The sequence below is a fragment of the Paramormyrops kingsleyae genome, chromosome 16 (assembly GCF_048594095.1).
Source record: "Paramormyrops kingsleyae isolate MSU_618 chromosome 16, PKINGS_0.4, whole genome shotgun sequence".
NCBI lineage: Eukaryota > Metazoa > Chordata > Actinopteri > Osteoglossiformes > Mormyridae > Paramormyrops > Paramormyrops kingsleyae.
Genome location: NC_132812.1, coordinates 24,998,025 through 25,024,546, shown reverse-complemented (window position 1 = coordinate 25,024,546; position 26,522 = coordinate 24,998,025). Strand labels below are relative to the sequence as shown.

General features: G+C 49.1%; 4 protein-coding genes across 54 annotated transcripts in view; all 4 read right to left on the bottom strand.

The window, feature by feature from the left end:
• Window positions 1-26,522, bottom strand: part of LOC140578800 (uncharacterized) — a 66,972-nt gene extending 40,450 nt beyond the window's left edge. For 13 of the 50 annotated variants that reach the window (XM_072700713.1, XM_072700717.1, XM_072700715.1 and 10 more), the window contains exons 1-4: window positions 17,637-18,754; window positions 761-991; window positions 572-634; window positions 131-361 (exon numbers count right to left, since the gene is read on the bottom strand). In XM_072700713.1, coding sequence (XP_072556814.1) covers window positions 131-361; window positions 572-634; window positions 761-991; window positions 17,637-18,698 — 1,587 coding nt within the window. In that variant the 5' untranslated portion in view covers window positions 18,699-18,754. Of the gene's footprint in view, window positions 1-67; window positions 362-550; window positions 992-10,540; window positions 10,814-10,834; window positions 11,348-17,636; window positions 18,756-25,499; window positions 25,563-25,730; window positions 25,836-26,003 lie in introns of those variants that run through there. The other 37 variants (XM_072700742.1, XM_072700746.1, XM_072700727.1 and 34 more) reach the window with 35 other exon arrangements.
• LOC140578675 (zona pellucida sperm-binding protein 3-like) lies at window positions 3,486-5,556 on the bottom strand. Its single transcript, XM_072700410.1, has 8 exons — window positions 4,961-5,556; window positions 4,773-4,891; window positions 4,586-4,689; window positions 4,327-4,504; window positions 4,141-4,258; window positions 3,975-4,066; window positions 3,833-3,906; window positions 3,486-3,756 (listed from the first exon to the last, which is right to left on the bottom strand). Exons 1-8 carry the CDS (start codon window positions 5,540-5,542, stop codon window positions 3,662-3,664), a joined length of 1,362 nt encoding a protein of 453 aa, XP_072556511.1. The 5' UTR covers window positions 5,543-5,556; the 3' UTR covers window positions 3,486-3,661.
• Window positions 8,534-9,350, bottom strand: LOC140578804 (zona pellucida sperm-binding protein 3-like). Its single transcript, XM_072700766.1, has 4 exons — window positions 9,170-9,350; window positions 9,004-9,095; window positions 8,862-8,935; window positions 8,534-8,787 (listed from the first exon to the last, which is right to left on the bottom strand). Exons 1-4 carry the CDS (start codon window positions 9,329-9,331, stop codon window positions 8,693-8,695), a joined length of 423 nt encoding a protein of 140 aa, XP_072556867.1. The 5' UTR covers window positions 9,332-9,350; the 3' UTR covers window positions 8,534-8,692.
• On the bottom strand, window positions 9,326-26,018 carry LOC140578802 (zona pellucida sperm-binding protein 3-like). 2 transcript variants are annotated; one of them, XM_072700765.1, is made up of 5 exons: window positions 25,962-26,018; window positions 10,172-10,435; window positions 9,984-10,102; window positions 9,615-9,718; window positions 9,326-9,533 (listed from the first exon to the last, which is right to left on the bottom strand). In XM_072700765.1, the coding sequence occupies exons 2-5, from the start codon at window positions 10,370-10,372 to the stop codon at window positions 9,352-9,354; spliced, it is 606 nt and encodes a 201-aa protein (XP_072556866.1). In that variant the 5' UTR covers window positions 10,373-10,435; window positions 25,962-26,018; the 3' UTR covers window positions 9,326-9,351. The 2 variants fall into 2 exon arrangements, with proteins under 2 accessions (XP_072556866.1, XP_072556865.1); XM_072700764.1 differs by lacking the exon at window positions 25,962-26,018 and adding an exon at window positions 10,478-10,548.

Below are 26,522 nucleotides of genomic sequence, written 5' to 3'. Positions count from 1 at the left end.
CCAGAGCAGGAGCCACTTGCTTGCCCAGATAGCCAGTCGCCACCACCTGGGGAGCCCCTACGCCAACCTGATAGCCGGTGGCCGCCACCTGGGGAGCCCCTACACCAACCTGATAGCCGGTCGAAGCCACCTGGGGAGCCCCTACGCCAACCTGATAGCCGGTCGCCGCCACCTGGGGAGCACCTACGCCAACCTGGAAGCCAGTCGAAGCCACCTTGGAAGCACCTACGCCAACCTGATAGCCGGTCGAAGCCACCTGGGGAGCACCTGCGCCAACCTGATAGCCGGTCGCAGCCACCTTGGAAGCACCTACGCCAACCTGATAGCCGGTCGCCGCCACCTGGGGAGCCCCTACGCCAACCTGATAGCCGGTCGCAGCCACCTTGGAAGCACCTACGGCAACCTGATAGCCGGTCGAAGCCACCTGGGGAGCACCTACGCCAACCTGATAGCCGGTCGCCAACACCTTGGGACCACCTGCGCCAACCTGATAGCCGGTCGAAGCCACCTTGGGACCACCTACGCCAACCTTATAGCCGGTCGAAGCCACCTGTGGAGCACCTACGCCAACCTGATAGCCGGTCGCCAACACCTTGGGACTACCTGCGCCAACCTGGAAGCCGGTCGAAGCCACCTGGGGAGCAACTACGCCAACCTGATAGCCGGTCGAAGCTACCTGGGGAGCCCCTACGCCAACCTGGAAGCCGGTCGAAGCCACCTTGGGACCACCTGCGCCAACCTGATAGCCGGTCGAAGCCACCTGGGGAGCACCTACGCCAACCTGATAGCCGGTCGCCAACACCTTGGGACTACCTGCGCCAACCTGATAGCCGGTCGAAGCCACCTGGGGACCACCTACGCCAACCTGATAGCCGGTCGAAGCCACCTGGGGACCACCTACACCAACCTGGAAGCCGGTCGAAGCCACCTTGGGACCACCTACGCCAACCTGATAGCCGGTCGCCGACACCTTGGGACTACCTGCGCCAACCTGATAGCCGGTCGAAGCTACCTGGGGAGCCCCTACGCCAACCTGGAAGCCGGTCGAAGCCACCTTGGGACCACCTACGCCAACCTGATAACTGGCTGCCACCACCTGGGGAGCCCCTAATCCATTCTGATAACCTGCTGGCACCTGAGGAGTCTTCACTTGAGCTTTACAGCTGCAATCTAATAAAAGAAGCAATACTATAACCCTTTCATGCACTGCCATTGTTTCAAAGCTGGGAGTAAAGCACACTGTTGTGTCTGCTTTGCTTGCAGACTATTTTATAGTTGCTGAAATCCTCTACACCTGCCAGGCCTGTTCTGATTCGTCAGTATGGAATCCTCACCATTCAGCGTTAATCAAACGCTGCTTGGGCTCTAACGACTGAAACACATCTCTCTACCAATAGTTACTTTTTTCCCAGCAGTTATCAGTTTGGTGCTCTCATGCTGTAATCCCCCACAGCACAAATACAGTGAGATTTTAGTGATGTTTTTTGGCTTTAAATCATTATGACTTCCTGACACATGACTGCATATGGTTAACATTTATGTGTGGGACATATAATCGCTGTCTGATGCAAAAAATCTATCTCCCAAAATACATTATTTCAGGAGCAAAAAACACTTTCTCAGAAACAACTTTGCACAACTTCAATGGACGTATCTGGATTGTTGTCACACATCAAGTCGTAGTGTAGTACTTTATTGACCCTAAAAAAATTCCAAAAAGGCTACAGCAGCACACACAAAGGTGAGATCAAACGGTACATAAACCATAGAAAAAGACACTATACTAAAGATGCAATACAAAATTGCAATGTACAGTGTGAAGTATTTAAAAAAATATCACTATAAGGCTGGTGACTGAGTGAGGTTCGGGGTCAGGGGGGACACTTATTGTAGCGTCTGATGGCTGCTGGGAGGAAAGACAGATAGCGCTCGCTGGAACAGCACAGCTGTGTCAGCCTGTTGCAGAACGTACTTCTCTGAGCAGGGTGTGATGGAGAGGGTGTGAGGCATTGTCCAGTACGGAGCAGATCTAATTGTTCTCCTTCGGGTAGTTGTTTCAAAGGAGTCCAGGTGGATTCCCAGACCAGAGACAGCCTTCTTAATGAGTTTATTGAGCTCGAGTCCCTTCGTGTAGCATTGTTGCCCCATCACACCACAGCATAGACCCAATGTTGAGCTGCAGCTGGTTTTTATTGCATCACTCAAAGCCCTTCACCAGGTTTCTATATTCCCCTTTTTGACCTTCTCTGATACAATCAACTATGGGTGTCACCAGAACATTTCTGCAAGTGTCAGTCACAGGGTTGTCAAGTCAGCTGTATCAGGGTGAACAGGAAGGGAGACGAGACCATCCCCGGGGCTCCCCAGTGCTGCTCTCAACAATGTCAGACAAAGCCATGGAGTCTCACGAACTGCAGTCTGCCCATCAACTTTTCCCAGAATCCACTGTACTTGTCCACATGCATGAGACAAAGTGCTGGTTCTGTGGGGTTGAATGCAATGGAGGAATTGAGAAACATCCAGTGCTGCCAGCCTTGTCCAGGGGTCAATAGGCTCTATACAGCAGGTAACACCACATCCACACTAATGTGGTGTCCAATATGTGAAGCACTGTCAATGTTAATACATTAATCTCCCTCCATATTCACAATTTGTTAGCTGGCTCTTAGCTATATTGGTGAAATTCGTGATAATTGCATTGTGCGGCTTATAAAGACATAATCCATAGCAAACTGGATCAGATGTTATCAGTAGAGCAGGGGTCTCCAACTGGTCCTGGAAAGCTACTATCCAGGATGTTTATTGTACTTGGCTTCTGATGAGCCACACCTGGCCCTGGTATTTACCTGAGAACTGGTGTGGCTCATGAGAAGCCAGGTAGACCTGAAAACCAACTGGATAATAGCTCTCCAGGAGCTGAGTTGGAGACCACTCAGAATAGGCACCACGATTCAGATCCATGCCAAAAGTACAACAGGTCCATCCCTGTCGATGGGCCTAGACATGCTGGGCTGGGAGAGTAGGTCTGGGCCATTTCAGTCCTTAGCAATGGTGGAAGGAAGCCTACAACCTTGCCAATGGCCCAGGAGAGCAAAGAAACTAAGGTGGGCAGAGTTTGTATGACAAGGGAAGGTGATGCTAACCTGTAGCACTTAGTCACCACATTGAAGGGAGGTCTGTGCTTTCAGCCACAAAGGACTGGCAGGACTCTGCATTCAAAGGGGCTGCTGCCACTCCTTTGGTTCTCAAGCCAGCCTCATTGCCTGTTGTTACCAGACCCTGAGCTCCTTGCTCAGAGAACCTTCCCTGAAATGGCTTCCTTAGTGAAGGAAACACCATTATGTATAATGGTACTGACACCATCCATCTAGGGAGCCATTCCATCATAAAAGCCACAGGCACCAAGCAGTGTGATGTGGCTGGAGAACTCCTAGGCAGTCCAGAAGTGCACTCGGGAGCCAAGAAATAAGGACACAACTGCACGATTTCAAATACCACTAGTGCTTTATTCAGTCACAAGATGGTGCCCTTGGTCTGCAGCACAACTGCAGTCACCTCAGGGGGAAGCAACACTATGTAGCACAGAATGCCAGGCAAGGTGTGGTTCCTTCCATCCTGGTACCATGCACAGCTTGGTACTGTACATTAGGGCAGTAGGTACCTATCCCTTCAGCATATACAGCTGTCCAGGCTGACTACCCATGGGAGGACCCTGTTGGATAGCAATGGGACCCAGAACACCTGTGCCTTGAGCACCTGCAGGGGCAAGAAGGGTGCCTCAGTCACACCAACACAAGCCACCAGAGCATCTTCTGGGCAGAGCCAAGCATACCTGTTACACCTGCAGGTCCACAGCTGGTGTCACAGCAGCCACACACCTGGTCATTCCCATCCACAGACATCCACCTGCAATGGGGAATAGCAATTGTTTAGCAGCTCACCTCATCCAGCATCATAATGCTGTAGCCACTGACCTGTTAGCAGCAAGAGAGAAGGAACAAGCCTTGTGTTGGGAATCCACAGGCACAGAAGCCACTGTTGCTCTCAGGCTGCAAGTAATGAACATCTAGGGGACAACAAAAGCATGCTAGCTGCCAGTTCATTTAAGCATGGAAATCCTGCATGAGTGCCTGTACTCACTGAGCTCCTGCCATCTTGAGAGAACCTGAAAGCATCCAGCTGAAGTTGCAGCTTGTCATCCTGCTTTCTGGGCAGGAACTGGGAGCGGGATCCTGTCACCTTGGCATCAGTCAGGCACCTGAAGGCCAGGCATGTCAAGCAGCATTGCCCAAGTGGCCTCATACACAACCATACAATGTTACTCACCCAGAGTTCTGCACAAAGGCATAGCTAGGGACAGAGGACACATCAGGGACCAAGGTGGCCACACAGCTGTCCACAAAGACACGCAGGGGCTGACTGTTGCCCACAAGGACAGCGGCTTCGATGTTCAGGACACTTCCCAGGAAGTACACATTGGAGGCCCTCTCATTCTGCCATGCATCTGTACAGAGGGCACATGTACTTGAGGACAAGCCCACAGAGCAAAGCCAAATACTGTATGCTGCATGAATCCATTGCCTACCATCCATCAGCCTCAGTGAGAAGCTCAGTTGTGCCTCAGCAGCCATTGTGGCATAGTAGGGGATCCAGGTTGGCACCAGGGCATTGCTGCTCACATTCTGTTTCCTAAGGAGGTCAGTCTTGGGTCAGTCACTAGAATGAATGGCTTCTAGAGCTAGGGAGCACAACAGCTTATGGGGCATCCTCACCTCAAATAGTGACACTCAATGCCAACCATAGCACCATTGGTCCTCACAATGGGGAGGCCATTAATACCCCTGGGTGTGTAGATCAATACAAAGCTGTAGACCAGGGCATCAGCAGTCATCTAGAGAAGATGAACATGATTAGCACTAGCATAGCCAACACAGCAACCATCAGAAGGAAGCCCTCATACCATCAGTGTACTTCCACAGGCCTGCAGTGCAGATTGAAACCTCACTGTGCCAGAAGCATCCTGCCCAATGGGTGCGCAGCCACCAAAGGTGATGTCTGATGCATTGATTGGCTGACCATTACCAAGGAGGATTGGTTGCACAAGCACCACAACAGAATCCTCCCCACATACAACACTCACACCATCAGGGTTCACTTGCATTCCAGTCACAGATTTAACCAGAGAAGGAGCAACTTGCTTAGTCAGAAAGAGCCCGCTCTGGAAGCCGGCCGCCTGCGGAGCCCCGAGCCCGCTCTGGAAGCCGGCCGCCTGCGGAGCCCCGAGCCCGCTCTGGAAGCCCGCCGCCTGCGGAGCCCCTAGTCCGCTCTGGAAGCCCGCCGACTGCGGAGCCCCGAGCCCGCTCTGGAAGCCAGCCGCCTGCGGAGCCCCTTGCTTAGCCAGATAGCCAGCTAGTAGCTGGGCAGTCTTTGCTGGAAACCCAATCTTCTGTTGAGCTTCACAGCTGCAACCTAATAAAAGAAGCAGCACTAACACACCCCCATTCACTGCCATTGTCCTGAAGCTGGTAGCAAAGCACACCATACTGACTGTGCAGCTAGGAGACTGTTTTATAGCATGCTGACATCATCTGCACCCCCCAGGCCTGTTCTGATTCGTCAGTATGCAATCCTCACCATGCAGGGTTAATCAAACACTGCTTGGGCTCTAACGACTGAAATACATTTTTCTACCAACAGTTACTTTTTTCCCAGCAGTTATCAGTTTGGTGCTCTCATGCTGTAATCCCCCACAGCACACATACAGAGACATTTTAGTGGTGTTTTTTGGCTTAAATCATTTTGACTTCTTGACACGACAGCATGTGGCTAACATGTGGGACCTATCGTCATGCAAAATACCTATCTCCCCAAATCCATTATTTCAGTAGCGTGAAAAAAAAAACATTTTCTTAGAAACAACTTTGCACAACTTCAAACCTGAAACAATGTAATGAGACACCCTTAGCATCACAAATAGAAATGTGTCTTTACTCAGCCAACAGCAAACTGATTAATGCGCAAAAACTTCAATTGCCAAAAAGCTCCATTTTTGTTTCATCAGACCATTGAATTGGTTCCAGTGAAAGTTGTAGTAGTGTTTCGCAAAGTCCAGGTGCTTATGTTTGTGGTTAACTGACAAAAAAAAGCTTTTTCTGGCATACCTTCCAAATAATCTGTTAGCTTGAAGGGGGTGTCTAATAGTTTTTCCAGAGATGTGGTAACCCCAAGATTTTACTTGGTCTTGTAATTCACCAACAGTCATCCTTGGGGATTTTTTTTGCCTCTGTTATGATCCTCCTCACTGTACGTGGGGGGAAATAAACTTGGGTCCCCTTCCAGGCAGGTTTGTAATAGTTCCAGCTGTTGTCCACTTTTTTTTTGCTCTAACAGTAGAACTGGGTATTTTAAGGCGAATAGCTATTTTTTAATATGCTGGAAGAGGTGCTGGTGTGACCAACAGATTAGTCCATGCAGTGATTTGTGTGGATCCCGATGTAGTGGCAAGGACACTGTGCTGTAAAAATTGGTACCGAGGGTGTTGACTCCCTCAGGTCATAAAAGATCCTTGGACACACCCACTACAGGGAGACACACGGTCCAGTCCCACTCTCCGGAAATGGCCGTCCATCTGCAGCAGCCAGGTGTTACATGGGTGTCCCCTAGACCTGGTCCAGCCACTCATGTCCGTAGCAATGAGGATCCTGAGATCCGAATCACCCTCAGGGCAATGTGCCAGATGGCCATAGTACCATAACTGATGCTCCCTCAGAATGCAGGTAATGTGCCTAATTCAGGACTCCTCTAGCGCAAAGTCAAACCAGCGGTACCCAAGGATTCTCTGAAGAGACACAGTACCGAAGGGCTCCAGTCTTCATCTCAGCTCACTGGATAGTGTCCATGTCTCACAGACATACAACAAGACAGGGAGCACCAGGACTCTAAAGACTTGGACCTTCGTCCTCTTGCAAAGATATCGGGAATGCCACACACCACATTCCAGTGACCTCATGACCCCCCATGTTCTCCCAATTGGTCTACTGACTCCATAGGAAGAGTCACCAGAGACATGAACGACACTGAACTGGGAAGTCATTAAAGGGCAGGACACTCACAAGCGCCTATGAGTTACTCAAAAGACCTGCTATGCATAAACAGCTGGCAGACAGTTGCAAGTGTTGCCACTACACTGCTAATTAGTCACATATGGCAATGCCTCAGGAGTCCTTCACACCTGCCTCGTTTCCACCAATGCGGGCTGGTGCTGGACTTTTCCCCACTCCGGCACTGGCTCAACATGTTTTGATTCTGCCGCAAAAAAATGGCCCTGTGCCAGAAAAAATGGCTCCAGCACGGCACCGCAGAAAACCTGGGCTCAGAATTTGGTACCTTAACGTCAGCGAAAGTGGGACGGACTATCATGTCCAAACCAAACGCTTGCATGGAAAATTCAATCCATAACTGATAGATTAGTCTAAAATCATCGGTGTTGGCAGTGGAACAACTTGCCAGCTTATTAGTAGAATAAGGATTCATCGTTTTTTCATTCTGCGAAAAATGAAAGATCGATCCACTGAACAGATTTAATAAAGTATAAATTTGCAGGTCAAATAAAGTATGTTTGAGTGGTGAAGAGATGAGGTGGACGGCATGGTTGAGTTAAGCACTATTGCACAGAATAACAGTCACTTCCCCCATATAACATTTGTTCTGTTCTTGAAACCAGTGGAGTCAGGCTGGTTCTCAACAGGCACCAAGTGAGAACGAGCCGAGCACCAGCTCTGTGGTGGTGGAAGCGAGAAAAACCTGAGATTGATAGAACAGGGATGTCAAACTCCAGTCCTGGAGGGCCAGAGCCCTGTGTAGCTTAGCTCTTTCCCAGTTCCACCACAAATGACTTAGCTTATGAGCTCTGTGGTACATGCGCAATGAGTTGATTCAGGTGACAAAGGTAAACCAAAAACTGCACAGGGCTCTGACCCTCCAGGACTGGAGTTTGACACCGGAGAATGTTACTGTCATGGTTTGTGTACAGCCATGACCTGACCAAAACTGGGAGCAGTAACCAATTCAGTCCCTACCAATGTCAAAGCCAAATCTACATCCTTCTCCAAGCCCCCAGGATGATCAAGAACTGCAATTCAGTATGACTGCCTTATGGAGCAGAAGGTGATGTCAGTCTGTGGCATTGAGTCACCATCACATTGAAAGGAAGCTGGTGCTTTTACAGTAAAGCCACAACACAGGGTATTGATGGCGGGAATCAGCATTTGCTTCATGCAGCCATTCCCCTTTGGTTCTGAGGCTAGCTTCATCAGCTGTTAGGGCCTGGTACTGAGCTCCATATGTTGAGTACCTTCCCTGACATTGTTTCCTGAGTGAAATCACTATGTACAACCCCCCCCCCCCCCCCCCCCCATCTCAGGAGCCATTCTAGTTATAAGCCAAAAGGCAGCAAGCAGTGGGATGTGGTTGGAAGTTTAGGCAATCCAGAAGTGTACTTGGGAGCCAAGAAATAAAGCAGACAACTGCACCATTTCAAATACTACTAGTGCTTTATTCAGTCACAAGACAGTGCCCTTGGTCTCCAGCACAGCTGCCACAGAGGGAAGCAGCACAGATCACAGCAGGCAAGTTAATTGGCTCCTTCCATCCTGGTACCATGCACAGCTTGGTACATTAGGGCAGTAGGTACCTATCCCTTCAGCATATACAGCTGTCCAGGCTGACTACCCATGGGAGGACCCTGTTGGATAGCAATGGGACCCAGAACACCTGTGCCTTGAGCACCTGCAGGGGCAAGAAGGGTGCCTCAGTCACAGACACAAGCCACCAGAGCATCTTCTGGGCAGAGCCAAGCATACCTGCTACACCTGCAAGTCCACAGCTGGTGTCACAGCAGCCACACACCTGGTCATTCCCATCCACAGACATCCACCTGCAATGGGGAATAGCAATTGTTTAGCAGCTCAACTCATCCAGCATCATAATGCTGCAGCCACTGACCTGTTGGCAGCAAGAGAGAAGGAACAAGCCTTGTGTTGGGAATCCACAGGCACAGAAGCCACTGTTGCTCTCAGGCTGCAAGTAATGAACATCTAGGGGACAACAAAAGCATGCTAGCTGCCAGTTCATTTAAGCATGGAAATCCTGCATGAGTGCCTGTACTCACTGAGCTCCTGCCATCTTGAGAGAACCTAAAAGCATCCAGCTGAAGCTGCAGCTTGTCATCCTGCTTTCTGGGCAGGAACTGGGAGCGGGATCCTGTCACCTTGGCATCAGTCAGGCACCTGAAGGCCAGGCATGTCAAGCAGCATTGCCCAAGTGGCCTCATACACAACCATACAATGTTACTCACCCAGAGTTCTGCACAAAGGCATAGCTAGGGACAGAGGACACATCAGGGACCAAGGTGGCCACACAGCTGTCCACAAAGACACGCAGGGGCTGACTGTTGCCCACAAGGACAGAGGCTTCGATGTTCAGGACACTTCCCAGGAAGTACACATTGGAGGCCCTCTCATTCTGCCATGCATCTGTACAGAGGGCACATGCACTTGAGGACAAGCCCACAGAGCAAAGCCAAATACTGTATGCTGCATGAATCCCTTGCCTACCATCCATCAGCCTCAGTGAGAAGCTCAGTTGTGCCTCAGCAGCCATTGTGGCATAGTAGGGGATCCAGGTTGGCACCAGGGCATTGCTGCTCACATTTTGTTTCCTAAGGAGCAAGCATGATTTAGAGATCAGTGGTCATTGACACCAAAGAAATGGTCCTCTGCATTTAACCCATATGTATCATGACATGCAGGGGGCAGCTAGTTCAGCACCCAGGGAGTAGTGCCTTCCTGGTCAGGGACTCAAACCTGCAATCAGTTACAAGTGATTTTCCCTAACCATTAAGCCACCACTACCCATTTGGTACAGTCACTAGAATGAATGGCTCCTATGGAGAGGAAGCACCAAAGCATATGGGGCATCCTCACCTCAAATAGTGACACTCAATGCCAACCATAGCACCATTGGTCCTCACAATGGGGAGGCCATTAATACCCCTGGGTGTGTAGACCAATGCAAAGCTGTAGACCAGGGCATCAGCAGTCATCTGGAGAAGATGAACATGATTAGCACTAGCATAGCCAACACAGCAACCAGCAGAAGGAAGCCCTCATACCGTCAGTGTACTTCCACAGGCCTGCAGTGCAGATTGAAACTTCACTGTGCCGGAAGCATCCTGCCCAATGGGTGCGCAGCCACCGAAGGTGATGTCTGATGCATTGATTGGCTGACCATTACCAAGGAGGATTGGTTGCACAAGCACCACAACAGAATCCTCCCCACATACAACACTCACACTATCAGGGCTCACTTGCATTCCAGTCACAGATTTAACCAGAGCAGGAGCCACTTGCTTGCCCAGATAGCCAGTCGCCGCCACCTTGGGACCACCTGCGCCAACCTGATAGCCGGTCGAAGCTACCTGGGGAGCCCCTACGCCAACCTGATAGCCGGTCGAAGCGACCTTGGGACCACCTACACCAACCTGATAGCTGGTCGAAGCCACCTGGGGAGCACCTACGCCAACCTGATAGCCGGTCGAAGCCACCTGGGGAGCACCTACGCCAACCTGGAAGCCAGTCGAAGCCACCTGGGGAGCACCTACGCCAACCTGATAGCCGGTCGAAGCTACCTGGGGAGCCCCTACGCCAACCTGATAGCCGGTCGACGCTACCTGGGGAGCCCCTACGCCAACCTGATAGCCGGTCGAAGCGACCTTGGGACCACCTACACCAACCTGATAGCCGGTCGAGGCCACCTGGGGAGCCCCTGCACCAACCTGATAGCCGGTCGCCAACACCTTGGGACCACCTGCGCCAACCTGATAGCCGGTCGAAGCCACCTGGGGAGCACCTACGCCAACCTGATAGCCGGTCGAAGCCACCTGGGGACCACCTACACCAACCTGGAAGCCGGTCGAAGCCACCTGGGGACCACCTACACCAACCTGGAAGCCGGTCGAAGCCACCTGGGGAGCAACTACGCCAACCTGATAGCCGGTCGAAGCTACCTGGGGAGCCCCTACGCCAACCTGGAAGCCGGTCGAAGCCACCTTGGGACCACCTACGCCAACCTGATAACTGGCTGCCACCACCTGGGGAGCCCCTAATCCATTCTGATAACCTGCTGGCACCTGAGGGGTCTTCACTTGAAATCCAGGCTTCAGTTGAGCTTTACAGCTACAACCTAATAAAAGAAGCAGCACTATAACCCTCTCATGCACTGCCATTGTTTCAGAGCTGGGAGCAAAGCACACTGATTTGGCTGCTTTGCTTGCAGACTATATTGTAGTTGCTGAAATCCTCTACACCTGCCAGGCCTGTTCTGATTCGTCAGTATGGAATCCTCACCATGCAGGGTTAATCAAACACTGCTTGGGCTCTAACGACTGAAATACATTTTTCTACCAACAGTTACTTTTTTCCCAGCAGTTATCAGTTTGGTGCTCTCATGCTGTAATTGCCCACTGCACACATACACTGAGATTTTACTGGTGTTTTTTTTGGCTTTAAATAATATTGACTTCCTGGCACATGACTGCACATGGCCAACAATTATATTTGGTACATATTGTAATGTGGGCATATCTACAACCCCAGACCCCGCCGCCTTTATTATTATTTTCCATAATCCTATTTCATTCTGACTGGTCAGCAGGGTCGTTGTTAATTGTTAATTCGAGCGTAAGGAGAGGAAAAGCGTCTCTCGTCACTTTAGAGGGAGTGCTGAAGTATGAGCCCACCTGCTATGTTAGGAGGTTCCTCTAGGGGCGCTACTGATTACACGTATCTACCAAACCTCACAACGAAAATGTTCCCTGTAGTCGGTGCATCGATAATGAATGAAGCGATGACTTATTGAGGGTTATGGCGCCGAGTGTTGGGTAGATGATAAAGCGTGTTACATTTAGTGAATATCTACGTACATTTCCGAATGTTGCGTTATGGTGAAGCACCATGGACGCGGGTGAAAGGCCGGTATTCGAGCATTTACGTTTATATTTGAGTGTTTGTTCGTGTTGCCCACTATCTCATAGTGATTGCAAGGTGTTCACAATGTAATTTATCCTTGAAAATGGGATTAGATCTCTGTGATCGGTTCAGTTTAGGGTATATACTGAGTTATATGAGCAAGAAGAGTATACTGTATTCTGCAGTTTCATATTGTTTTCTTTTGTAAGTCTTGTGAGCCGCGGGAGTGAATCTACAGCAGCGATGTAAATGATCTACAAGCTAATATAGTAAAACCCATATTGTGTTATTTCCATACATTGCAGACGCTGCATCCTTATTTAAATGAGTTGCACCAGCGTGGACTGACGTGCCGTACTTCTGGTCCATAACAGGATTGTCCCTGTCCTATTAAAATACCTGTCTCCCCAAAATCCATTTTTTCTGGTATGTGACAAAACACATGACTTTATAGATTAAACCTAAAACAAGTAAATGAGCACCATTTGCACGACATATCGAAATGTATCTTTATACAGCCAGCCGTCAATGAACGGTTTAATGTCTTTAATGGACTTAACGTGGGCTGTTGTCAGTGAAGCAGGTATGTCAGTGTCAATAAGACACAGGCTAATCTCACGTTATATTCCCAGTTAGCAATCATGCTACCTAGCTAGTTCTCTAGATATCAACGTTAAGTTGCTAAAATTAGTCAAGTAATCCATGAAAACGACAATCATTAACACAGTTGTTTACTATAACAAACAAATACAGTACTAGTTTGTTATAAAAAGTACATGACTTAATAAAAACATGTTTTCATTAGTCAATTAGATGTCATGTGCTATCAGTACACGGAGAATGAGCGTATACCATCTATAATAAAAAGTCTCAATCGTCAAAAAGTGAACATACGCAGTTTTCATCAGACAGCGATGATATTCCACTTCCGCACAGGGCAGGTCAGATTAAAAGGACACCCCACTTTGATATTTCACTCTTTTGCTTTTTCACATTGAATCCCAAACTACTTTATACTCATGTATTGTTAGAATAATAGGCTGTTGGCACACAATTCATCCTTTGTAATGTCTAATCACTACGTTACAAAAAACATGCTATGTGTAAACTTCAACAGCTGGAGGACCTTTGCCAGTGCGAGATTGCTGCCACGAAACTGCTAATTAACCAAGTTATATCTGGCAATGTCTCTGCAGTCTTTTGCCAACCAGAGTTTTTCAAAGGTATTGTCTGTGGTTTGTGCACGTCACTGACATTTCACATCCCAGGGCCTGAGGGCATCGCTATGAGTATGGACATATCCCTCCAGATGATGTGGCAGTACTGTGCGTGTCTAAGGGGTTTTCTGGGCCAATTTGTTCTGTGCTAGGGCTGTTCCGATATCAGATTTTCATAACATGATTATCGTGGCTAAAAGAAATCACGATAATATTATCTTGGTATCTATAGGGCGGTGGCAATATAATCGTGATCATATGATGCGCGTGCAATAATCACCAGGGGCTAGCCATTGCGTACGCACAAAACGGTCCTGAAAAAGGCGTATGCAACTTCCCATGCAAACATTGCGATCTATAGAACCAAACCTGACGGTAGAATTTGCGTACCCTTACAGAAACACTGCCACATGCATATGAATATTTATTCTACAATCTGGCTTCAATTCACCATTTCCATCAGGATCACAAATTGTCTCTGAGTGGGATCATTGGGATCCTACCCTCACCTATAGTCATGAGCTATGGGTAGTGACCGAAAGAACGAGATCACGAATACAAGCGGCCGAAATGAGTTTCCTCCGCAGGGTGGCTGCGCTCTCCCTTAGAGAGAGGGTGAGGAGCTCGGTCATTCGGGAGGGACTCAGAGTAGAGCCGCTGCTCCTCCGCATCGAGAGGAGCCAGATGAGGTGGCTCGGGCATCTGCTTAGGATGCCTCCTGGACGCCTCCCTGGTGAGGAGTTCTGGGCATGTCCCACTGGGAGGAGGCCCCGGGAAGACCCAGGGCACGCTGGAGAGTCTATGTCTCTCGGCTGCCTTTGGAACGCCTCGGGATTCCCCCAGAGGAGCTGGATGACGTGGCCGGGGAGAGGGAAGTCTGGGTCTCCCTGCTTAGACTGCTGCCCCTGCGACCCAACCTCGGATAAGCGTTGGAGGATGGATGGATGGATGAATATTTAGGAAATATATCCTGTCCCCAGGTTACGATGGGGTTACATTCCGATAAACCAATCATAAGGCAAAAATGTATGTTAATACAGTACACCTAACAAACATAATAGCCTAGCCTACCTTTAAAAATGCTTTGAACACAATATTTAACAAATCGGACATCTAAGAATGTGTCGCCAAGTTACGATAAACCTATAAGGCAAAAATATTGTAAAAATGCATTTTAATACAATACACCAAACATTATAGCCTTGCCTACCTTACAAACATGCTTTGAACACTTACATTAGCCTACAATTGGGTAAAATAAACAAATCCTATTTTATAAAATGTTGAATGTCATTTAAGTTATCGAATAACATACTGAAAGTGAAAAACATTTACTCATCGTAAAGTCAAAATGACAGACCATCGTGCCACCGGGGAGTATCTAGTGTTGATAAAAACACTAGAAATTGACAACCAGATTGAATACTTGACAGATTCTTTCGATCAGAGGAATCATTAGCACCAGTTCTTGCTAAATGTGACCACTGTAGTTTGCTGTAAATGTAAACAGTATTTATTGTAAGAGGATTTTATTGCACAATTCCCTTATGAATCATTTGAAAGGGAAACACTACAGCACATACACTGAAAAAAATTACTAGACACAAATCAATGTGTAATAGAGTGTCTTTCACTTTGATGTAACAAGTGAAGATAGGAATTGCAGGTACTCAGTTGGTTTGTCCCAAGCTGTAGCACTGGTTTAAAAATTAAGCACTGGTGGAAACCAGTGCCAAGGTTTAATACGCTCACCTACTGTTAATGTGAACCAGTTGCTGATACTGGATGGGTGTTCTGCATTTCATTTATCAGTAGCACTGTATGACCCCCTAGTCCCTACCATTGTTGAAATCAATCCTATAACCTTCTATTCAGAAGAATCACTTCCATGTTACAAAGGTGATGCCAAACCAGGCTGTGGTGCTAGAGATCACCACATTGAAGGGAGGCCATCAGCCACTCCCAGAACAGACTGAGGGAATCAGCATTCACTTCTGACTAGCCTTGTCTGTTGGTTCCCTGATCCCCATACAGGGGGAACCTTCCCTGAAATGGCTTCCTTGGTGAAGGAACCACCAACACCTTCCACCTAAGGGTATGGCTTTCCCACAGGGTCCCTTTCCAGTCATGAAATCCACAGGCAGCAAGCAGTGGGAATTCCTAGGCAGTCCAGAAGTGTACTTGGGAGCCAAGAAATAAAGCAGACAACTGCACCATCTCAAATACTACTAGTGCTTTATTCAGTCACAAGACAGTGCCCTTGGTCTCCAGCACAGCTGCCACAGAGTGAAGCAGCACAGATCACGGCAGGCAAGTTAATTGGCTCCTTCCATCCTGGTACCATGCACAGCGTTGTACATTAGGGCAGTAGGTACCTATCCCTTCAGCATATACAGCTGTCCAGGCTGACTACCCATGGGAGGACCCTGTTGGATAGCAATGGGACCCAGAACACCTGTGCCTTGAGCACCTGCAGGGGCAAGAAGGGTGCCTCAGTCACACCGACACAAGCCACCAGAGCATCTTCTGAGCAGAGCCAAGCATACCTGCTACACCTGCAGGTCCACAGCTGGTGTCACAGCAGCCACACACCTGGTCATTCCCATCCACAGACATCCACCTGCAATGGGGAATAGCAATTGTTTAGCAGCTCAACTCATCCAGCATCATAATGCTGCAGCCACTGACCTGTTAGCAGCAAGAGAGAAGGAACAAGCCTTGTGTTGGGAATCCACAGGCACAGAAGCCACTGTTGCTCTCAGGCTGCAAGTAATGAACATCTAGGGGACAACAAAAGCATGCTAGCTGCCAGTTCATTTAAGCATGGAAATCCTGCATGAGTGCCTGTACTCACTGAGCTCCTGCCATCTTGAGAGAACCTGAAAGCATCCAGCTGAAGCTGCAGCTTGTCATCCTGCTTTCTGGGCAGGAACTGGGAGCGGGATCCTGTCACCTTGGCATCAGTCAGGCACCTGAAGGCCAGGCATGTCAAGCAGCATTGCCCAAGTGGCCTCATACACAACCATACAATGTTACTCACCCAGAGTTCTGCACAAAGGCATAGCTAGGGACAGAGGACACATCAGGGACCAAGGTGGCCACACAGCTGTCCACAAAGACACGCAGGGGCTGACTGTTGCCCACAAGGACAGCGGCTTCGATGTTCAGGACACTTCCCAGGAAGTACACATTGGAGGCCCTCTCATTCTGCCATGCATCTGTACAGAGGGCACATGTACTTGAGGACAAGCCCACAGAGCAAAGCCAGAAATGCTGCATGAATCCCTCACCTACCATCCATCAGCCTCAATGAGAAATTCAGTTGTGCCTCAGCTGCCATTGTGGCATAGTAGGGGATCCAGGTTGGCACCAGGGCATTGCTGCTCACATTCTGTTTCCTAAGGAGCAAGCATGATTTAGAGATCAGTGGTCATTGTTGACAAACTGAAGAAATGCGTCATCTGCATTTAACCCATATGCAACATCGTGACATGCAGGGGCAGCTAATTCCACACCCGGGGAGTAGTGCTTGGGGCAGTACCTTGCTCAGGGTAACTCAGTGGTGCCTTGCTGGTCAGGGACTCAAACCTGCAATCTTTGTTACAAGTGCACTTCCCAAATCATTAAGCCACCACTACCCACTTGGGTCAGTCACTAGAATTAATGGCTCCTATGGCTAGGAAGCACCAAAGCTTATGGGGCATCCTCACCTCAAGTAGTGACACTCAATGCCAACCACAGCACCATTGGTCCTCACAATGGGGAGGCCATTAATACCCCTGGGTGTGTAGATCAATGCAAAGCTGTAGACCAGGGCATCAGCAGTCATCTGGAGAAGAGCAACATGATTAGCACTAGCATAGCTAACACAGTAAACATCAGAAGGAAGCCCTCATACCGTCAGTGTACTTCCACAGGCCTGCAGCGCAGATAGAAACCTCACTGTGCCAGAAGCATCCTGTCCAATGGGTGCACAGCCACCAAAGGTGATGTCTGATGCATTGATCAGCTGGCCAATAGCTAGAAGGTCTTGTTGCACATCCACCATAACTGAATCCTCCCCACACACAACCCTCACACTGTCAGGGTTCACTTGCATTCCAGTCACAGATTTAACCAGAGCAGGAGCCACTTGCTTGCTCAGATAGCCAGTCGCCGCCACCTGGGGAGCCCCTACGCCAACCTGATAGCCGGTCGCAGCCACCTTGGAGGCACCTACGCCAACCTGATAGCCCGTGGCCGCCACCTGGGGAGCCCCTACGCCAACCTGATAGCCGGTCGAAGCCACCTGGGGAGCACCTACGCCAACCTGATAGCCGGTCGCCAACACCTTGGGACTACCTGCGCCAACCTGATAGCCGGTCGAAGCCACCTTGGGACCACCTACGCCAACCTGATAGCCGGTCGAAGCCACCTGTGGAGCACCTACGCCAACCTGATAGCCGGTCGAAGCTACCTGGGGGGCCCCTACGCCAACCTGGAAGCCGGTCGAAGCCACCTTGGGACCACCTGCGCCAACCTGATAGCCGGTCGAAGCCACCTGTGGAGCACCTACGCCAACCTGATAGCCGGTCGAAGCCACCTGTGGAGCACCTACGCCAACCTGATAGCCGGTCGCAGCCACCTTGGAGGCACCTACGCCAACCTGATAGCCGGTGGCCGCCACCTGGGGAGCCCCTACGCCAACCTGATAGCCGGTCGAAGCCACCTGGGGAGCACCTACGCCAACCTGATAGCCGGTCGCCAACACCTTGGAACTACCTGCGCCAACCTGATAGCCGGTCGAAGCCACCTTGGGACTACCTGCGCCAACCTGGAAGCCAGTCGAAGCCACCTGGGGAGCAACTACGCCAACCTGATAGCCGGTCGAAGCCACCTGGGGAGCAACTACGCCAACCTGATAGCCGGTCGAAGCTACCTGGGGGGCCCCTACGCCAACCTGGAAGCCGGTCGAAGCCACCTTGGGACCACCTGCGCCAACCTGATAGCCGGTCGAAGCCACCTGTGGAGCACCTACGCCAACCTGATAGCCGGTCGAAGCCACCTGGGGACCACCTACACCAACCTGGAAGCCGGTCGAAGCCACCTTGGGACCACCTACGCCAACCTGATAGCCGGTCGCCAACACCTTGGGACCACCTGCGCCAACCTGATAGCCGGTCGAAGCCACCTGTGGAGCACCTACGCCAACCTGATAGCCGGTCGCCAACACCTTGGGACTACCTGCGTCAACCTGATAGCCGGTCGAAGCTACCTGGGGAACCCCTACGCCAACCTGGAAGCCGGTCGAAGCCGCCTTGGGACCACCTACGCCAACCTGATAACTGGCTGCCACCACCTGGGGAGCCCCTAATCCATTCTGATAACCTGCTGGCACCTGAGGAGTCTTCACTTGAGCTTTACAGCTGCAATCTAATAAAAGAAGCAATACTATAACCCTTTCATGCACTGCCATTGTTTCAAAGCTGGGAGTAAAGCACACTGTTGTGTCTGGTTTGCTTGCAGACTATTTTATAGTTGCTGAAATCCTCTACACCTGCCAGGCCTGTTCTGATTCGTCAGTATGGAATCCTCACCATTCAGCGTTAATCAAACGCTGCATGGGCTCTAACGACAGAAACACATCTCTCTACCAATAGTTACTTTTTTCCCAGCAGTTATCAGTTTGGTGCTCTCATGCTGTAATCCCCCACAGCACAAATACAGTGAGATTTTAGTGATGTTTTTTGGCTTAAATCATTATGACTTCCTGACACATGACTGCATATGGTTAACATTTGTGTGTGGGACATATAATCGCTGTCTGATGCAAAAAATCTATCTCCCAAAATACATTATTTCAGGAGCAAAAAACACTTTCTCAGAAACAACTTTGCACAACTTCAATGGACGTATCTGGATTGTTGTCACACATCAAGTCGTAGTGTAGTACTTTATTGACCCTAAAAAAATTCCAAAAAGGCTACAGCAGCACACACAAAGGTGAGATCAAACGGTACATAAACCATAGAAAAAGACACTATACTAAAGATGCAATACAAAATTGCAATGTACAGTGTGAAGTATTTAAAAAAATATCACTAGAGGGCTGGTGACTGAGTGAGGTTCGGGGTCATGGGGGACACTTATTGTAGCGTCTGATGGCCGCTGGGAGAAAAGACAGATAGCGCTCGCTGGAACAGCACAGCTGTGTCAGCCTGTTGCAGAACGTACTTCTCTGAGCAGGGTGTGATGGAGAGGGTGTGAGGCATTGTCCAGTACGGAGCAGATCTAATTGTTTTCCTTCGGGTAGTTGTTTCAAAGGAGTCCAGGTGGATTCCCAGACCAGAGACAGCCTTCTTAATGAGTTTATTGAGCTTGAGTCCCTTCTTGTAGCATTGTTGCCCCATCACACCACAGCATAGACCCAATGTTAAGCTGCAGCTGGTTTTTATTGCATCACTCAAAGCCCTTCACCAGGTTCCTATATTCCCCTTATTGACCTTCTCTGATACAATCAACTATGGGTGTCACCAGAACATTTCTGCAAGTGTCAGTCACAGGGTTGTTAAGTCAGCTGTATCAGGGTGAACAGGAAGGGAGACAAGACCGTCCCCGGGGCTCCCCAGTGCTGCTCACAACAATGTTAGAGACAAAGCCAAGGAGTCTCAAACTGCAGTCTGCCCATCATGTTTTCCCACATTCCAGAAGAAAGTGGACATGTCTGTCAGGAACTCTGAAGTATCTGTCAAGAGGGCAAGGCATGGTGCAGACAAGAAAAGTGGATGATCCACTGGTCGCTCCACAGGAACACAGGAGTTTATTAACAGAATAAGAAAAAACTGGGAATACAACAAAACAAACAGACCACAAGGAATCAAAACTAAAAAGGGGTACAAAGTAACTAACAATATCTGCAAAGGTGAGACTGGTTACACAGAAACCAGAAAGTCAACAAGAACACAATCAATGACTCCACAGAGAAGAGGGCAGGATCAGGTACTTTTATACAGAGGGTTAACAAGGAAACACAGGACAGGTGAGAACAACCGGGAGGCTTGAGGGAAACAGCACACAGGTGAATCTAATAAACTTAATCATGAAACAAACTAGGAAACAGCTTGTAACACTTGGGGAATATCAGACAGGTAAAACACAACCATGGGCACAAAGCAAAAAACCTAAACAGGGAAGTATTCCATGAAGCAGGATTAAGGGAAAGTCTAACTTATTTCAACAAGTCTGGCTCATTTAAGTGGGAATTCCGTTCCATCAACATGTCTTAAATGATTCCCTGCTGAGCTTCCATAACTTAGGCAAGTGAACAAGTCTGTTCCGGACCAGGGGCCTCATGTATAAACGGTGCGCACGCATGAAACGGAACCTAAAAGATGCGTACGCCTCTTTCTACGCAAACGTTGTGATCTATAGAAACAAACTTGACGGCAGAATGTGCGCATACTGTATGTACGTGAACTCTGACCCATGCGTGCAAACATTTTCGAGAAAAAAATATGACAGCAGGTGAGCAAAAACGTGAGTGGCATCAATACATAAATAATAATTCCTTGTGCTAGTGAGTCATACACCATACATTTAATTTCACTTATTCAGTCACATATTTATAATAGTGAATAAATATATAAGTAAAATATATCATCGAACTGGATGTGCTGGCATTGTTGAAGATTACACCAATGGCAGAATTAGAAGGGAACGGGTGTTCAGGGACCATGAAGATTTTCGGCCCATGATGATGACTGGCTCATAAGCCAATTTAGGTTACCTAGATGTGTGCTTTTGGAGCTATGTGCTGAACTGGGTCCAATGTTAGAGAGACCAACCCGACGGAACCGCGCAATCCCAGTACAAATACAGGTACTGACAACCCTGGGGTACCTTGCAACTGGCTGTTACTCGAGGGAATTAGCCGACAGACATATGTTATAATTAACAATAAAACTGTGCATTTGTTCTAAAGCTTGTTTAGGAAATACAATAATAATCTAATTGTGTTTAATTGTATTGTAGGTCTGGGATATCACAACCATCACTAAGTTCAATAATACCTGTCGTTTTGGATGGGATTATTAAAATGACTAGTATTACCACCATGCCACTGTACTAAGTATTTAGTCTGTCTGCAATTCATTGCCAAGCCAACTCCCTGCCTGTATTTATGGCCACAGTATTGCCTTTTTAGCGATAACATCTTTGCATTTTTCATACAGCTCCATCAACAGCGTTTGTTCTGCTGCGGAAAAAAAACACCGCTCTCGTTTTACACGCTTTCCGTCTCATTTGGTCGATCTATCGTTCATCCATTCATCTGGGCTTCTAAAGTATCTCGGGTGTGTGCACTAAGTGAGACTAAGCAAGTCTGTCTTGTATGAGCCTTAATTAAAGCTGAACTGCGTTAGTGGAACGACATGGGGCTAAGTTTAGAGATGGTGTGAGTTTGAGTCTGACTTTTTTTGGGAAAGTCTGGTTTTCTTTAGCGACTTTCATGGAATACCCCCCTGAATAAGTCACAAAACTCAGGAACTAGAAAAACTGATACAAATGAAACACTAGGGAAGAAAATCTACAATGTTACATTTATATAATTCCTTGGTAAGACCCCACCTAGAATTTTGTGTGCAGGTTTGGTCATCATACCTTAAGAAGGACATTGCTGCCTTAGGAAAGGTGCAACAGAGGGCTACGAGAATGATTCCTGGTCTTATGAGAGGTTAGCTGAGCTGAATCTGTTTAACCTTGAGCAAAGGAGACTAAGGGGGGATATGATTCAGGTCTGTAAGATTCTAACGGGTCTGGATGCTGTTCAGCCAAATGGCTATTTCAATATTAGTTTAAATACTAGAACTCGTGGCCATAAGTGGAAATTAGCGGGAGAACATTTCAAAACAAATTGGAGGAAGCACTTCTTTACACAGCATGTAGTTAGAGTATGGAATAGTCTTCCTGCTAGTGTAGCGGAAGCTAAAACCCTGGGTTCCTTTAAATCAGAGCTAGATAAGATTAACAACTCTGAGCTATTAGTTAAGTTCTCCCCAAACGAGCTTGATGGGCCGAATGGCCCCTTCTCATTTGTAAATTTTATATTCTTAAGGGAGACTTCATGCTTGCAGCTTGTCAAATAACTCCCATGTCCATGAACATTACTACTGCAATGTAACTTCAAACATTTTCCTCAGCTGCATAGCAAGCATTGAGCTTAACTGAGAAAGACAAAAACTAACCAATAATACTGGCCTGACCCCAACCTAAAAAGTTTTAGTTCTGATATGGAAATGTTAGAAAGGTCCTTACAAACAAATGCTCTTAGTTATATTAATCAAATAAATTATTTCTTTAAAGTAATGCTGGGATTTGAGTATTGTATAATTATTCTTATATTTTGTAATTTAAGTTTAACTGACTAATGGCAGTTACACAGCACGCTCAGCTCATTGAGTCATGCGGCAGTCTGGGGAGCAGGGTAAACCACTACAGACTGACAACAGGGAGGACAGGATGGCCAGTGACATCTGCTGGCCAAACGAGGCAGCAGCATGAAAGGCTGGGACAGATGGGTGCAAACCTGACATGTACATATGCATGAGACAAAGCACTAGTCCTATGCTGTTGAAAGCACTTCAGGAATCAAAACACGATACAGTGATGCCAGTCTTGTCCAGGACGCAATAAACAGTGAATGAATTTATAGTGCATTAATCACATTACATTCTCAAAGCGCTTTGCAGCATCCCCAACCAAAACCCCCAGTGAGTAAGCCATAGGTGACAGGGGCAAGGAAAAACTCCCTAGAAGGAAGAAACCTTGGGAGGGACCAGACTCAAAGGGAGAGACACCACATCCACTCCAATGTGAGGCACTATGCCAATGTCAATCTACAAAGTAATTTCACTTTGAATTTTCAATTAATCATGTCAGTCATCTTACACACTACACTGGTAGAATTAGATATCCATATAATGCAACTGCCAAGTACCAAAAAAATCCCCCCCCCCCCATTAGTAAATTGATCAGATAGAAAATGGGAATCACATTTTAAATCCTATTGTCCCAAGACAAAGTTCAAGAACAGATCTGTCCCTACCAATGGTGAGTACCATGTGTTGGGCCAGGAGGCAGGTCTGGGCCACTTCAGTCTGTACTGATGTTGGAAGGAAACCTACAACCTTGCTGTTGTCCCAGGATAGTTTAGAATTTAAGGTGGTCATACTGAGTTCGGCAAGTGAAAGTGGTAGCCAAGAAATAAGCAGACAACTGCACCATTTCAAATACCACTAGTGCTTTATTCAGTCACAAGACAGTGCCCTTGGTCTCCAGCACAGCTGCAACCAGAGGGAAGCAACACCATAAGTAGCAGAACATGCCAGGCAAGGTGTGGCTCCTCTCAGCCTGGTACCATGCACAGCTTGGTACATTAGGGCAGTAGGTACCTATCCCTTCAGCATATACAGCTGTCCAGGCTGACTACCCATGGGAGGACCCTGTTGGATAGCAATGGGACCCAGAACACCTGTGCCTTGAGCACCTGCAGGGGCAAGAAGGGTGCCTCAGTCACACCGACATAAGCCACCAGAGCATCTTCTGAGCAGAGCCAAGCATACCTGCTACACCTGCAGGTCCACAGCTGGTGTCACAGCAGCCACACACCTGGTCATTCCCATCCACAGACATCCACCTGCAATGGGGAATAGCAATTGTTTAGCAGCTCAACTCAGCCAGCATCATAATGCTGCAGCCACTGACCTGTTAGCAGCAAGAGAGAAGGAACAAGCCTTGTGTTGGGAATCCACAGGCACAGAAGCCACTGTTGCTCTCAGGCTGCAAGTAATGAACATCTAGGGGACAACAAAAGCATGCTAGCTGCCAGTTCATTTAAGCATGGAAATCCTGCATGAGTGCCTGTACTCACCGAGCTCCTGCCATCTTGAGAGAACCTGAAAGCATCCAGCTGAAGCTGCAGCTTGTCATCCTGCTTTCTGGGCAGGAACTGGGAGCGGGATCCTGTCACCTTGGCATCAGTCAGGCACCTGAAGGCCAGGCATGTCAAGCAGCATTGCCCAAGTGGCCTCATACACAACCATACAATGTTACTCACCCAGAGTTCTGCACAAAGGCATAGCTAGGGACAGAGGACACATCAGGGACCAAGGTGGCCACACAGCTGTCCACAAAGACACGCAGGGGCTGACTGTTGCCCACAAGGACAGAGGCTTCAATGTTCAGGACACTTCCCAGGAAGTACACATTGGAGGCCCTCTCATTCTGCCATGCATCTGTACAGAGGGCACATGCACTTGAGGACAAGCCCACAGAGCAAAGCCAAATACTGTATGCTGCATGAATCCCTTGCTTACCATCCATCAGCCTCAGTGAGAAGCTCAGTTGTGCCTCAGCAGCCATTGTGGCATAGTAGGGGATCCAGGTTGGCACCAGGGCATTGCTGCTCACATTCTGTTTCCTAAGGAGCAAGCATGATTTAGAGATCAGTGGTCATTGACACCAAAGAAATGGTCCTCTGCATTTAACCCATATGTATCATGACATGCAGGGGGCAGCTAGTTCAGCACCCAGGGAGTAGTGCCTTCCTGGTCAGGGACTCAAACCTGCAATCAGTTACAAGTGATTTTCCCTAACCATTAAGCCACCACTACCCATTTGGTACAGTCACTAGAATGAATGGCTCCTATGGCTAGGAAGCACCAAAGCATATGGGGCATCCTCACCTCAAATAGTGACACTCAATGCCAACCATAGCACCATTGGTCCTCACAATGGGGAGGCCATTAATACCCCTGGGTGTGTAGACCAATGCAAAACTGTAGACCAGGGCATCAGCAGTCATCTGGAGAAGATGGACATGATTAGCACTAGCATAGCCAACACAGCAACCGGCAGAAGGAAGCCCTCATACCATCAGTGTACTTCCACAGGCCTGCAGTGCAGATTGAAACCTCACTGTGCCAGAAGCATCCTGCCCAATGGGTGCGCAGCCACCGAAGGTGATGTCTGATGCATTGATTGGCTGACCATTACCAAGGAGGATTGGTTGCACAAGCACCACAACAGAATCCTCCCCACATACAACACTCACACTATCAGGGCTCACTTGCATTCCAGTCACAGATTTAACCAGAGCAGGAGCCACTTGCTTGCCCAGATAGCCGGTCGCCGCCACCTGGGGAGCCCCTACGCCAACCTGATAGCCGGTCGCCGCCACCTTGCGACCACCTACGCCAACCTGATAGCCGGTCGCCAACACCTTGGGACCACCTGCGCCAACCTGATAGCCGGTCGAAGCCACCTGGGGACCACCTACACCAACCTGGAAGCCGGTCGAAGCCACCTTGGGACCACCTACGCCAACCTGGAAGCCGGTCGAAGCCACCTTGGGACCACCTATGCCAACCTGATAGCCGGTCGCCGACACCTGTGGAGCACCTACGCCAACCTGATAGCCGGTCGACAACACCTTGGGACTACCTGCGCCAACCTGATAGCCGGTCGAAGCCACCTGGGGACCACCTACGCCAACCTGATAGCCGGTCGAAGCCACCTGGGGACCACCTACGCCAACCTGGAAGCCGGTCGAAGCCACCTGGGGAGCAACTACGCCAACCTGATAGCCGATCGAAGCTACCTGGGGAGCCCCTACGCCAACCTGGAAGCCGGTCGAAGCCACCTTGGGACCACCTACGCCAACCTGATAGCCGGTCGAAGCTACCTGGGGAGCCCCTACGCCAACCTGGAAGCCGGTCAAAGCCACCTTGGGACCACCTACGCCAACCTGATAGCCGGTCGCCGACACCTTGGGACCACCTGCGCCAACCTGATAGCCGGTCGAAGCCACCTGTGGAGCACCTACGCCAACCTGATAGCCGGTCGCCAACACCTTGGGACTACCTGCGCCAACCTGATAGCCGGTCGAAGCCACCTGGGGACCACCTACGCCAACCTGGAAGCCGGTCGAAGCCACCTGGGGAGCAACTACGCCAACCTGATAGCCGGTCGAAGCTACCTGGGGAGCCCCTACGCCAACCTGGAAGCCGGTCGAAGCCACCTTGGGACCACCTACGCCAACCTGATAACTGGCTGCCACCACCTGGGGAGCCCCTAATCCATTCTGATAACCTGCTGGCACCTGAGGGGTCTTCACTTGAAATCCAGGCTTCAGTTGAGCTTTACAGCTACAACCTAATAAAAGAAGCAGTACTATAACCCTCTCATGCACTGCCATTGTTTCAGAGCTGGGAGCAAAGCACACTGATTTGGCTGCTTTGCTTGC

Coding starts and splice junctions, on each gene's coding strand:
- LOC140578675 (XM_072700410.1), bottom strand. CDS start 5,542: ATGGTGTGCTTTGCTACCAGCTTCAGGACAATGGCAGTGAATGGGGGT. Junction 4,892..4,960: donor CCTGTGGAAGTACACTGATG/GTATGAGGGCTT, acceptor CATCTTCTCTAG/ATGACTGCTGATGCCCTGGT. Junction 4,259..4,326: donor GCCTTTGTGCAGAACTCTGG/GTGAGTAACATT, acceptor CCTGGCCTTCAG/GTGCCTGACTGATGCCAAGG.
- LOC140578804 (XM_072700766.1), bottom strand. CDS start 9,331: ATGAGGCCACTTGGGCAATGCTGCTTGACATGCCTGGCCTTCAGGTGC. Junction 9,096..9,169: donor CTCAAGATGGCAGGAGCTCA/GTGAGTACAGGC, acceptor GTTGTCCCCTAG/ATGTTCATTACTTGCAGCCT. Junction 8,936..9,003: donor TTCTCTCTTGCTGCCAACAG/GTCAGTGGCTGC, acceptor TCCCCATTGCAG/GTGGATGTCTGTGGATGGGA.
- LOC140578802 (XM_072700765.1), bottom strand. CDS start 10,372: ATGCAAGTGAGCCCTGATAGTGTGAGTGTTGTATGTGGGGAGGATTCT. Junction 10,103..10,171: donor CCTGTGGAAGTACACTGACG/GTATGAGGGCTT, acceptor CATCTTCTCCAG/ATGACTGCTGATGCCCTGGT. Junction 9,719..9,983: donor ATTGAGTGTCACTATTTGAG/GTGAGGATGCCC, acceptor CTTGCTCCTTAG/GAAACAAAATGTGAGCAGCA.